Source organism: Podarcis cretensis (assembly GCF_951804945.1).
Source record: "Podarcis cretensis genome assembly, chromosome: 6".
Taxonomy (NCBI): domain Eukaryota; kingdom Metazoa; phylum Chordata; class Lepidosauria; order Squamata; family Lacertidae; genus Podarcis; species Podarcis cretensis.
Window position 1 is genome coordinate 67,927,748 of NC_137175.1, and position 14,316 is coordinate 67,942,063.

The 14,316-nt window shown below is 38.9% G+C and overlaps 1 protein-coding gene across 1 annotated transcript in view; it reads right to left on the minus strand.

The window, feature by feature from the left end:
- Nucleotides 1-432: 432 nt before the first annotated feature.
- The window catches only part of PIGK (phosphatidylinositol glycan anchor biosynthesis class K), a 108,564-nt gene continuing 94,680 nt past the window's right edge, over nt 433-14,316 (minus strand). The window contains exon 11 of the mRNA XM_079982578.1: nt 433-1,846. Coding sequence (XP_079838704.1) covers nt 1,730-1,846 — 117 coding nt within the window. The 3' untranslated portion in view covers nt 433-1,729. The remainder of the gene's footprint in view (nt 1,847-14,316) is intronic.

A 14,316-nucleotide genomic window follows, 5' to 3' on the forward strand; every position in this document is an offset into this window, starting at 1 on the left:
ACACTCGACCATAACACGCACGTACTTTTTAGAGGAGGAAAATCCGTAGGCATGCCACCCGCAAGCATTCCCTCCATAACACGCACAGACACTTCCCCTTACTTTTTAGGAGGAAAAAAGTGAGTGTTATGGTGCAAAAAATACGGTATATGCAATCCACAACTCCCAACTTCATGAACGAAAAAAACTGCAGTGATACAGATTGAATGCTATGTTTAGGGCGTGTCATCTTAGAGGGGAAAACTTAATTTTTGCAAATTTCTTCAGTGAGCAGTCTTAAAAATATGTTTTTGGTTAAATCTGCTACTGAACAACATTTAGTTTGGTAAGTCTACGTTTGATGAAGAAGCCCATAAAACTGTTTGCAGAAAAACAAATTACAATTTTACTTTCTGAAAAGGTTAGGTAATGCCAAACAAACAAACAAATAGATTAACTGAAAGGACTTGGCAATCATTTTTAATTATTTCTACGCAATTTTACACACATTTTACTTAATAAGCAAAACTAAATAATATTAAATTAACCCAAATATCTTTGGAATTCCCAAGTCATGTTACAACTTTTCAGCCCTCCTCATTTTTGGAATTCAAAAGTTCAAAAATTCAACATGCTCTAATGTGGCAATCTTCCATATTGGAGCCAATCCATATTAGGACATATTTAGTAACCAATAAATTTAATAGCATAATGCTTATTATGGTCCACCCCAAATCATTTTGCAGCAAGGCATTCTTCTTCCTACTTTTGTTTCTCTGTGAACAGATTTAATTCATGAAGAGCAGAACACAAAGAACAAATAAATAATACACCCGACAACAAAACGTATAGCTCAGTTTTCAAGTACATAGTCCTAATGGATTTTTTCCCATGAATCTCGTTTTTAACAACTTGTTCTCCTTAACAAGATACTGAAGAACATAAAGTGATTTCGGAAAGTCAGACAGCATATCCTTCTGCTGAACACGAGGCAGTGCGTGGGTTTTCTCACCAAGCAGATCCAGGAAATACTTTCTTTGGGCCTTTTTTGTTTCCAATTCTAATCATTCTTGGAATCCAAGAAGCAAAACTGCCCCTAGGTAAAAGGATTGATCTAAAGGGCTGTATTTAACAGAGCGAAATCAATATTTCCTATGGTATTTTTGTTTCTGTTGAGCAAGTGTTCAATATGTCACTGCAAAAGTCCACAAAGTGACTTAAGTCTATATTGATAAAATGACATCTAAAATAAGGTTCTGCATATTGTCTAGACCTTCATTTCAGTGATGGGGGTAATGATTATATAAGAAGCAGCAGTAGTAGTAATAGCAGTAGAAGAAGTAGAGAGAAAAAAATAATCTTTTTACAACTTACAATTTGTTCTGCAGTGCACATGCAGGGCAATGCCACCCTGAATACTCCTTGTATAGTAGATGCAAATGCTATTCTCCCTGCAGCAAACTAAGATAAGACGAAGCCTGCTTTTACCTCTTTGGAGTGCCTTTACTCCTGTAAGTTAGGTTGCTCATTCATTTCAATGGAGAAGGAAGGATTCTCACTGTGTCCTTGGAAGTTTTATAAAATGTGTTCAAAATGGGTATTAAACAGCTGCATTTAACAATACAAAACACAAAGTAAAAATGTGCAAGTATCATAACAAGTGGGGTGGTGGAGAAGAATTTTCCGGTAGAAGACCTTATTTTTATTCAAGGATGCATTCAGAGCAAGACATCTTGATTGCTCTAAGGGTCTAAAAGATGTGTTTCATGTGTTTGATTCCATAGGTTTTAAAGAAGACCATGATAATGAGCGCCCAGAGTCCTAAGATAAACCCTCCGGGAGGATGCCAGTCTTTCTGTTTTGGTTTCTGCGAAGCGAAAAGCAAAAAGGAAAGGAAAAAGTTAATATTCAATGTTCACTACCAGATAAGGGTTAAAAAGAAAAAGCACAGGATTCTTTGGGTGATAACAGCACCAGTGGAGGTATCTGCTAACAAAAGAAGAGGAAGCTCCCTGTCTGGCCTCGATAATCCCATCTCAGGTAGCCCCTAGTGCCCCCCGTCTATCTCAGAGGGTTGAGAGATGCCCCAGAACAAGACTGTTGTTGTGTGCTACAACAGACATCTCCTGTTGGATCATCAAAAATATTGATGAAATACGCTGAAATGTGGCAATATATTACACCCAGGTAGACCATGACATAGTGTGATAAAGCAACCATTTTAGTTCTCTTTTTCGGGTGCACACACAAACACCTATTTTATTTGTAGAGGAGTCTACAAATGTCAGGTACCACTACAATCTGGTTTGTCAGGGGAAGGGGAGGAGGCCAGAACCTTTTCAGAATGTTTATAGGAACATGATTCAATGAAATGATAGGGTTTTGTTTTGTTTTTTAAAAAAAGTATTTAAAGCAATGAATGATGCAGACAACTCTGTAGCTTATAGTAATGAGAAAACAGGCAACTGCAAATGAATGGCTAAGCAACTCTCATTAACGATAAAATGGATGAAGCTCCAATCAGTCTCCCCAATAGTATTCACATGCACTTTCTCCCAAAATATCAAGCCTACACACACACACACACACACACACACACACACACAGCAAGTAACAGCTCCTACACCTCACACAAAAGAACTTTCTGGTTTAAATTTTCCTAATTAACCCAGAACTTCATATGCATATTGCATTGCTCATTTCATCAATCTCTTTGTGCTATCAATCTTTCTTCACTTGGATCTCAGACAAATCCTTACCACAAAGTGGCACCTGACCCTCCTAGACAAATGACTTCAATTTGCAGCCAGTGACACTAAAAGCCTTTCTCGTCTATTTTGTATAGAACACGTAATTTAATTTCTTTAAAGAAATTTATTGGAATAAATATTTATAAGGTGACCCCGGTGGAAGGTTTTACATCTTGTCATACAACACACCAAAGCTGCCACCCCAACTGCCTTCCTGGGCTCTGAAATTCCAAGGGAGATCTGGCGAAAGGAATGCTTTTTATATTTGAATTCAAGAGCACATAAATAATCTGTTCAAAGCTGAACAGTGCAGCTTTGAAATGCACTGGATACATTATTGATATTTTTAAAAAGACAGCAAGGCAGCAAAAAGAAAAACAGCTGGAAGAGGTGAATGTGCTGCATTCTAAGAAATAAATATGACTTGACATTGGGGATTTAGAGATGTACAGAGCGAAAACTGCATGCAGGGCTGCACCCAAGCTATAGCAGTAGCAATGCAGTAGCAGAACTTATCTGGAGAGCCACACAAGATTGTTGGTCAAGTGTGAACAGCAGTGGTAGACAGCACAGCATGTGAATAAGCATGTTGGTGAGTATCTGTATTACTATGTCCAGTTTAGTTCACATGCCCATCCCACCGGCCAACTGTTCCCTCCCATGTTCTGGTAATAGCAAGAGGAGTAAAACAAGGACATCTGGTGCCAACAACAGGACAGCATTAACCTTTCAAATGGGTAACTTCATTGTCATCATAAAATACAAGTGCCAATAGCCAAATGGGGGGTGATATGTTAGGGAAGGGGCACTGTGGTCATTTCCATCCTACCTATGCCTTTGGAGCCTGAGACAAGCTGTTGACCCTAGAACTTCTATCTTTCCTGGAGCATCACAACCCCGGCACCTGCAAGCTTCTGGTAACCTAGAATTTTGACCTACCCAAGTGGATGTTATTGAGCCTCATTCCATTGATATCCAACTCCTTCCAATTCTGACCTTTTCTACCACCTTGAACTCCTTAACTAACACATATAATTCCTTCATTTTCTGTTCTTAAATGCTGTGGTAGCTGACCCAGTCAATTTTAGTCCTCAGAGGATTATTCATATTTGCTCCTTTGTAACATGGGTCTGTTGGCTTTGCAGTTTCCCCTTAAATCTTGCAACTCTGACTTGTGACACTGAGCTTATAAACAGTGAGCCTTTGCCACTGCTCTTTGAACTTCCAGTTATTATACCCTTACCCTTTTGCACATTTTTCCTGACCTCACTCGCATGGGGAGCACTTGCCTTTAACTGGGTCACAGAAACCCCTCCATTCTTTGTTCCATTTGTTATTTGTTCCTAACCACCTCCTTTAAGTTTCCTGCCAATTAAGAAACAAAAGACAACACTACAGTATTTTTAGGAGCTCAAAGGTCCATGAATGCACAGAGTAAAGGCTGGTCCCCTGGTAAAAAGTCAGGAGCAACTGCTTTAACTGCAAAGCACTTCACACCAAAAGCAATTTCACAGGCGTCTGCGCAACTGCATGGGAAAAGGTTGGTGGAAACCAAGATACACATGAGCCAGTAACTGCCTTTACAACTGGAGCTGCCAGGGAAAGTGCACCTGCTAACATGGAAGCAGCTGCTGGATTTTTACAAGCATACAGCCTAGCTGTAATTCGCTATACAGTCAGGTATTGACGCTCTTATTTAGAGAATTTCAGAAATGTGAATAAATTCTGCACCCCAAAATATATTTGCGTCATATTAGGAGACACATGCATCTCAATCTCGTTTGCATAGTGATTAATATGCAGGAGCTTATAACGTGGTGAGGCAGTGACGCACAACTGACCTCCAGTTTGTTGCATCACTGGTGCTTACCATGAGGTAGAGGGAGAAGGCGGGGAGGCATGGTGGAAGCACAGTGGTGGGTGTGCCAGATTGGCTTTGCCATTGTGTTTGCAACGGACTGACCTCACTGCAGCCTCACCCCCTTCATGTAAGCAGCAGTGCAAGCAACCGGAGGTCAAGGCAGCAGTGGAGCCCCACAAAGCTGTCTGCTATTAGCAATATGCTCAGCATTGGGGAAAGGCCAAATTAAGGGAACTGCTAATGCAAAATAAAAAAAATAAAACAAAGCATTCATTTAACATCTAAGCTGCACATAAGCCTATTTTCTGATACTATAAATAGGATTTAGTAAATAAGACTTTTAAGTTTCCTAGTCCATCCATCCCATAGTCCAAACTCAGCTATAAGTGATATTAGGTAAACAAGATAATAATTTGGAAATAACTGGTAGCAGCAGAAGGAATAAGAAAAGCAGATGACTTTAGTATATAAAGATCTAAGTGGTACGGATCCTATCTGAGGAAATATAAAGGTCGGTTTTTAACCTAGAGATAATACAACAAAAAGTGCAAGCTGGCAGAGACTTGAGTATTTCTTGGAGTTATAATTAAGGCACAGGAAGGCTATCAGATTTCCCTTTCTGCAATGAAGCCACATTCTAGACTTTTATCCCATGAACTATTAAAACCCCTTTCTTTTATATAACAATAATTGCCTAATTTGCCGAGGTCCACAATCTTTCTTTCTCTTTCTTTCTTTCTTTCTTTCTTTCTTTCCAAGCAAGGCTATTTTGGCCTCAGTGCTAAAGCACAGTAACCAAACCCTCACGTTTTCTAATGAAACATAAATGCCTCGTGGTGAACAAGATAAACAGAGGCATCCATGCCTCGGGACAAGCAGGCTCTATGACACCTGCTAAACTACATCCATGGCTGTTTTAATTCCAACTAATTCTCCACCTGGCAATTTCATTGGCATGGCACCTATGTTGCAACTTTACTGGAGCTTGTCTGCATTTCCCCCCTAGTTTTTGGATTTACACCACACATTAACCCCTTTGTAAATGCTCTCTTTTCCCCATCGTAATTGATGTTAACTGGTGAAAAGCATGCACAAAATGGTACGGTGAGTCATGAACAAATACATTTAGCAGCTTAAGGGCTGGCTATTATTAAATTGGAGGAGATTCTGAATTAAAAAGCTAGGTAGCTAGGCAACAGCTGGCTTCCAACTGTGAATAGTTTTCTGTCATACTCTTTATAGTTGGGATAGAATCATTACTCTGTGGAACTTCTAAACAGTTAACAGAATTCCGCTCTGCGTATTGTAATTAAGAAGAGGATAAAACGGAGTATTTTCAAATTGGATGGGTCTATAGGGATCCCTGTGGAAAATATCCAAGGTTTCCAGCGAGTGACTTTCATAAAGTGCAGCGCACATGTTGTTACTAGAGTAAAAATGCATTGCGTGAAAAGAATGATAAAGAAAATGTACTAGAGATAAAGCAACAATTAAGCATGCAAGTAGTTAATTTTTTTTTTATTTTAAAAATAGCAAAATCAGGATAAAAAGTTAAGATTACAGCTTTTTGCATACAAACTTCACAGGCAGAAAAGCCACTCTGCAGATTTAATAAGGTTCCAATATAGATTTTATTCACCTTGACTCAACAGAAATAAGACTGAAAACTGACTTCTGAAAATGGGCTTTAAAATTCTGTGCTGAAGGGTGGGCAAGTGCAATTAACCAAAAAGATCCATGCAGAGGCAGCACAATATAGGATGCAACAGTCACAATTCATAAATATGTGTGGTACAATCTAGTCAAGAACATGGCCCAATTCTCCAATGGTGTTTGGTGTGGTGTAGAAACCTCTAGCTTTTGCGTGATTAGTATGCAGCCTATTATGCAAAGTTAAACATTAAAACTTAAAACCCACTTTGGTTATTGGCCCCAGTAACCTTTGCTTCTGGCTCTGCCCGCCACTGGAATGGAGCCACCACTGCATTGTTCTAAATGCTTCTATACATTAATCCTTACAGCAACTCACTGTAAGGTTGGCTCACATTGTTACCCTAGTGGCAGGACGGTGAAAGGCAGAGGTAGCAGCTTGCCTCTGGCCAGTCTAGGTTGAAATTTTAATCACAGATATCCTAGCCGACAGCTACACTCCCAGCCACTTCTGTACAGAAGCTCCCTCTCACTCTCGCTCAGAAGCCACCTTTGTCAGAGAAATCAGTGGGGCTTTCAATGTCAGGCCCACTATGCATAGACAAGGTCTCTCAAGTACATTGCCTAAATTTTGTGACTGTCAAAGGGATGTTTACAACCTGAATGCCAGTCTTTATGACATTTTGGTTAATAAGCAGAAATGGAGGGATTAAACAAAAATGCTCCAAATTGTTTCATAGATTAACATGCATCTTTTATGCCGGAATTCTGTTAGGACTTTAATCGTACTGTGGATATGAAAGGGGATTAAGTTATTAGTAGATAGTTGGATTTATTAATATTTTTCCCACATGACCCAAAAATCCTACAAATTGTAAGCTTGCATATTTTACCATAATGTGTTAGTTCACATGTGTTACAGGGAGGTTTGTGGGGAGGGGGAGGGTATTTGTTTTGGTAATGCTAATGTATTGTTTGTTTTGTGAGGAGGGAGAATAAAGTAAAATTTCACAAATATGTTGTCCAAACTATTGTTTTGTAACAACTATATAGAATATTCCACATAATAAAACAGCCGAATTTTAGGACAATTTAATGGAAATCCTTTTTGACTGAGGGGGTGTGTGCATTTGAATTGTGATATAGCTGGCAGAGTTGCCTATTTAATCTATTTAAAATGCAAAATTGTAACTAGAATTATTTTGCAATTAAAATATATACAAGTGAAAACGTAAGATAATTCACAACAGGCGAAGGAGATAGACTAGAGGGGAAATTCTGATCTTTTTTGTCTATTCTTTTCTCTACCTCCTGTGTGCCTTCTGGTATGTTTGCTGCAGAACTATTTGGGGTCTTATCTTTCTTTCGAGCCAACATGAACCAGGTACCCACCATATTTAAGTTTCCATCCCTGTTAAGCCTAGGAAACTCACTGGTTATACCTGCCAGGTTTCTTATACTCTTGATGTCACCTCTTTGTCCTCCATACACTGCTACTCCTCATCCATTTCTCTAATATTCCTTATCAAGCTACTCCAATTCTAATTTGAGTACCTGGTCTAACTTTAAAACTACTACTACTATTACTTTGGGAAACACTGATCCGGCAAAAGTTTCTATAGAAGGGCCAATAAAATATAGAGATCAATGACACCTCTCCTACACGGTATCTTATGCCCACCAAGGGCCTTGCGCTAACAGTAATTATGTCTCTTCGTATCTGAAAGAAAAGACATCTCAGGAGGACAATGTGGAATGTCTAGCAATTATGTACTCGATTCACTGTCTACTTAAGCAAATATAGTCCCCTCAGGATCAACAGAAAAGCACCAAGCAAAAAAACAGGGAAAAACCAAACGAAGTTAACATGGCATAAATCTGGGGACATTTATGCAATAAACAATGTTATTCTGCCTGTTCTACAACACAGACTCTCAACTGCACCCATCTCTATTCATTTCCTCATTCCTATTCATTCTGAAAACAGAAATAATTTGATGAAAACACCAGCCTTTCTGAATTATTTAGGAAAACAATGCTAGAGGAAGCAACCCTGGTGAGTAGCCTGCCAATATCTCTCTCCCTCTCTATTCATCAACTCTGTCAAGATGGGCCTGTGTGTCACATGACCACAGCCTTACAGGAGACCATAGAAGGATAAACAACAACAGGAAAGTTGCCAGCATACCATCTCATTAACATTAAATGATAGTTAAAGTGTGATTAATGCATGTATCTACTTGGAACTACTCTGCACTTCGATATAGGAAAATGCCAGAGCAGCAATTCTAATGTTTTCTCAATTAAATAGGTAAAATATAAATCAAATATACGGCGACACACATGCACACACCCTATATGACAGCAGTACTCTCTCTCATCAATATGGGTCTGTAGGTAACAATTACATTTTACTGTTTTGTCCTACCCTTGGGACAAATGAAGGCATTATAAACTAGAGAACATTAGCAAAAGCAAAAACACCCCTCCCATGACTCTTTAAAGAGTTTTCTACCACTACAAATTACTGTTTACACCAGCCCCCTCCAACTTGCTGTCCTCCAGATGTTTTGGGCCACAACTGTCATCAGTTCCAGCCAGAAAAGCCACTGGCCAGAGACAAAATGAGCTGTGGTCCATAACATCTGGAGGGAACCAAGTTGGGGTCAGCCTGATTGACACAGAGCCATGAATGAGAAACTAAATGCTATGAATACTAGACATTAAGAAGAAGAAAGAGGGGGTCATTAACACCAGCATGTTTTGCTTGAGAAAGTATGTGGGCTCTTGTCTGAGAGAGAATACTGAATCGCGAGGACTTCCAAGATACAGTGTGGGATTCTTGGACCTTGGGAACAATTCATCTATCAAGATGTCAAATCAGCTATATGCTAGCTATGTAATGAGGATAACACCAGCCATAAAGAAGCTTGGCACTTTCTGTTTGTTTACAGGATAAAGATAAAGAAAGAAGCCTAGTATGCAGATTCAGGATATATTTCTACATCTCAAGTTCAAAAACTGTTTTTGGAGAGGCATAGGAAAATATTCTGGCATTTACTACATGGGAAATTATGGCGGACTTGAAAGTAACTGTTCCCCTGGAGCCTCCAAATTGCCTCCAGGCAAGACATTCATGTGTGCATTCAGTTGCACTGTAAATATAGAAACAACATGTGTAGTTCCTTCTCTGCCCATCCCCTTCGGTATACAGTTACATGCACCACATGCAGAAGTCTGGCTTTTGTGCCTCCTTCAAATGATGGATTTTAAACAAGCCATAGTTTCTCCAGCAGATGTTAACTCCTATAGAGCATGTGAGATTCCAGTTGCACTGAAGCTTCTGAGATTTAAGTCAGAGGAGGGCTAGACAGGCAATGGCTCGTTATGCCCTTCTTACCAAAGTGCTTCCAGTAGGTTAGGTTATTTGAGGGCCAGCCCTGGTGCTAATTCCCCCTTCCACTCTGAATCCTTGGCCTCACCCCTCAAAGTAAGGGAAGTCAAACTCTAGCATCATGACACCAGCATGGCCAATGGTCAAGAATCATGGGGGTTGGAATTCAACAATATCTGGGTGGTCACAGGTTCCCCACCCATGGTTTAAACAAGACAGTGTTCCTTTAATTCAAATGTCATTGGGAAGTGTGGTTTGAAATTGGAGGCACTGATCTCCTCTGACATGCGAAAGATGGCAAGAGGGAAAGATGAGCCTAAGACTCATCCCAATATGTCCATATAGTAGTAAAGTGTGGCTTCTCATTATGTCTGAATCAGGTCTGTATTAAAATCTGAATCTATAACATTAAGGGTCTGTTCTCCCAATGCTATCAACACGAGCCCCTAATTTATCTGGAATTCACTTTGCTCACATGTAAGTTTCTCTCAAATGCCTTTATTGTTATTTTTTAAAGAGTGGAGAAAAACACTTAAAGAAAAAATATTTCCACAAATCATTTCTGTAGGGCTGAACAATTAACAGAAACTGCAAAGGGGAACTGCAGCAATGCAAGCGACAATTCCAGAACTAATAAATACTTTTAAAAAGGCACTCTGTGTTTAATTTGTGTACACCTCATACTGATATCTGTAAATAGATATAATTAACAATAGAATAAATCTGTTCTGCAGTATATTATTCTAAGCCATTAGGCAAATTTTCTCACCATGATATGAAAAATGTCAACTACTTAATTAGCACACCTACTTAGCTTGAAAACCCTGTAGTGCATTCAAACTAACATTTTTTTTGTGTGTGTTGGACTATGGGGAAAGAACAACATCAATTAAATTTGTTCTAGGAGAAAATATTTAATAATGTCTGAATAGCTAAGAAAAAAATGTGAAATTATCACATCACGTTTGGCATTCTCAACATTCTGTTGCTTAAGCGGGGGAGGAAACGATTTCACCCCAGCTCATCACTGCCACATTTGGGGCAATTTTTAAAAAATATATCATATATCTCTAGTGTAGGGTTCAAGGGTGTCAACGAGAGGAGGAAGTTAAATCTCTTTTTAGCTATGCAAATTTTATTTGATGGTAGGTCTAACTCCCTAAAATGTATTTGCATTTAGTATAATCCTTGTTCAGCAGAAATGTAAGTTAATGTGAAGAAAACAAAGTTTGGGAAAAGCCCACTGGTAGCAAGGCTTTGCAAAACATAACAGCAGTGGCCTGAATTTTGAAAGAGAACAAGTCTAAAATTGCTTTCTAAGGATAACTTTTTTTAAAAACACAACTTCAAACATTAGAAAAATAGTGTAGAATATCGTATCAGGTGGATTTTTTTTTTTTTTTAAATCTAATTTCCATTCATGGGAGAACACCAGCAGAAAAGCCAGCTAAAGTGCTCTAAGCTAATGTGATAGGTATCTTCAGCATTATTATTGGTGCCTAATGTTATTCCTGTGGCTTATGCTAGTGAGGTAAATCAGACCGACTGCAGGCTTTAACACTTCTGTACAGAGTACAGTATGCTGCTGACATACTAAATTCTCAGTATTAAATAAATTTTGAAATAGATTCCTGTGCCTTCAGCTACGCTAGGCATATATCTCTCCAATGCCATGCTTACAACAGCACATGGTATATTAAGAAGCTGTCAAAGCTATTAAGGTCATTAACACTGGCACATATATTTGAGTCTATTCCTATGCGATTTAGGAGGACATTATTTGCATACTATTATGCACCAGGAAACCTATTCCTCATATTCCCACAGGAAACAACTCGCTGGAGTGACCTAAATAGTATTCACTATTCTGATTCAAAATACGAAGAAACAGCAAATAAATGAGAAGCAATTCTGCAGACAGATGCAGAGACTTTGAGAACAGTTAAGCAAAAGCTTGAGCTAACAAATGACAAATGCAGATGAATGTGGACAAATGTAGCATAATGAGTCTCAGAGGAGCAAAGAATAAAGAGGGGAGGGAGGAAGTAAATTATACGCTTAACGGGAAAAATTCTACTACGGCAGACTATGCATAAAATACCTGCCAGGTATTGCACCAAAACACCTCAAGCCTGCTATCATAGACCTATGCAGCTGTTTAAAATGTTCTTTAGTAGCCAGTGGTTTAAAGAATTGCTTTATACTGCTTCTAATTGTTTAGTTTTCTTGTTATATTGCTGAACACCTACCTGGTATTTTATAAATACTTAAACAAATAAATTAATAGCAAAGTCAAAGTAGATGCAGACCTAACTATTTCAGCAATCAGTATTACCTCACAAGTCACTTCTCAACATCTCTAATAATCAGGAAAAGGGATCTTAAAAAGAAAGAGCAACAGAGGGAAATCTCAGAAACTCACATTAACTTTAGCTACACCTCATTGTACTCTGAAGACATGACAGCACTAGCAGTTTCTTAGGCAATGCACAGTGATTCATTTTTACTTACAGAGATGCCAGAGCCCCAATCTGCCTGGAAGTTGCAGTTTGACGAAATGCTATGTTTCTAATCTGAGATGCATGTGAGCCAGCAGAGATTACCCGGTGCTGTGAAGAAAAGGCCTTCTGGACATACTTAGAGGCACTCTCTTTTTAAATTACTATTTTGCTTTTTTTTCTCAGAGCCATACTCTATCATTGCGGGGGTAGGGCAGTTTGCTCCAAAACTCAGTCTACAAGCTTTTCGAGCATGTAGGTTACTGCCAGAGATTTCTAGTGTACAAAGTTATTTCTCCATGAAACACTAAGTGCTGGAATACATATTAAATGCCACAGAATTATTATAGCATTACAGAACATCCTTACTGAATTGTAGGTGTCGACCATGGTGCAGTTTTGCCAATTTAAAATGGCGAGTGGCTGAGGCCAGAACCTTACATTGATGACAGAATGATAACCGCACCTACAAGGTCATTTAGTTGTAAAATTAATGACTACACACACACGAGTAATTACTATGCTTTAACTTCAATTTTATGGTAACATATAACAAAGTCTACTTAAGATTATTTCAAATGAGGTTTCCAGGAAACCTTATTTTTAATAGAATTTCCCAGACACCAAGTATAGTGTATGCCTTTTTTGTAATGGAAAGTTTTTGGAAATTTGAATAGGGTTAGTTTTAAAAAGGTTTTAAAAGCTTGGCGATCTAGTCCCAACAGACTGGGGAGTTTGTGCTGAGTCTATGGCCTACTTCAGGGATGGATAAAAGAACAAGGAAAGAAAAACCACTCCTCATACGATACAGAAGAGGAAAATGAAGCTAAAGTAGCATAGCTTGGGAAGTAGAATCTTAAGAGATGTGACTGACAGGTGAACTAGATGTTCAACAGAAATGCTTGCAACTTTTCCATTTTTCTCCATGAAAAGCTGTTTATGAAAAATGTGAATTAATTTCTGATGTGTTTAGCCCTCCCTCCCCCAGCTATTCAATATCTCCCTCCTCCTGGGTGGCGTCAGGGAGAGGGAGAGATTGTCAGCTATATTTGCTCCTCCAAAAGCAGAAAAAGAGGTTGTGGGGAATTGAGTGGAAAACAGTTTCAGTCAGGAGAAAGTTACACACATTTGAATGGAAACACCCAGTTTGGGTCTTATTCATAATAAAGACAGCTGAGAGATAATCTGAAATGTAGAGAATAACATCAGTATAATCTAACAGCACTAGGCAGTAAGGTTGACACCTGATGTAGCTTTGAAAATCTTTGGAATATGTTGACAAGGTAAGGTAAACCATGCTTCTATAAGAAGTATCACCTCTCATTCTTGAAGAATGGTAGCAGGGAAAATTAGTTTAAATTAAGTTCATCTGCCTCAGCGTCCTTCAAGGCAGCCTGGAAATTTTAGTTCCTAGAGTTCCAGAGAAACTTAACTGGTCATGGAACGAGGAGATCAGACGGACCAAACACCTTGCAAAAAAATGGAACTACCTTCAAAATGTACTCATTGAGAACACTAGGCTCAGTAGCCAATTTTTTTAAATGCATCAAACACTTGTGTACGCACCCTGGGATTCATATGTTAAGTGGGAAATGCAACAATTAACTATTACTACAAACTGTAACTTGCAAAGGCAAATATTTTCTGTAGCAACAATAACATAGAAGCCCTCCCACACTGAGAGTAACAACTGGTGACTGACATTGATTGATGCCCTATAGCACAAGCTACATTAGAGAGCTAGCTTGTCATCCTCAATGTACACTTGAATTTCTTTGGCACCAATGAAGACAACAGAACAAGAAGACCGACAACAATATAACCTGGGAGTGCATGACCTGCGGATGATGAATGAGGAATGCATCCAATGTTTCTTGCACTTGTGACCTCTCTAGGAAGCTGGAAAAGTCCAAGCAAAGTCATCCTATCTTACTTGAAAGATGCCCTGTTTTCAGCTCAAAACGCTGGAAATATATACCTCAAGCGCTGATCAATGCCATAAAGCAATGCGCTTAAGCATTTCCTTGCAGCTTGTCAATAGTACTGCAAATTATGTTTTATTTAAGAATCAGAGTGACTGCTGCCCTGAACTAGGGCAATTGAATACAACCTGGCGAGAACCCGCTCGCCATCCGTAAATAATCAGTCTCACGCCAAGATGGGTTGAAGAAGTCTGTGGCCGCA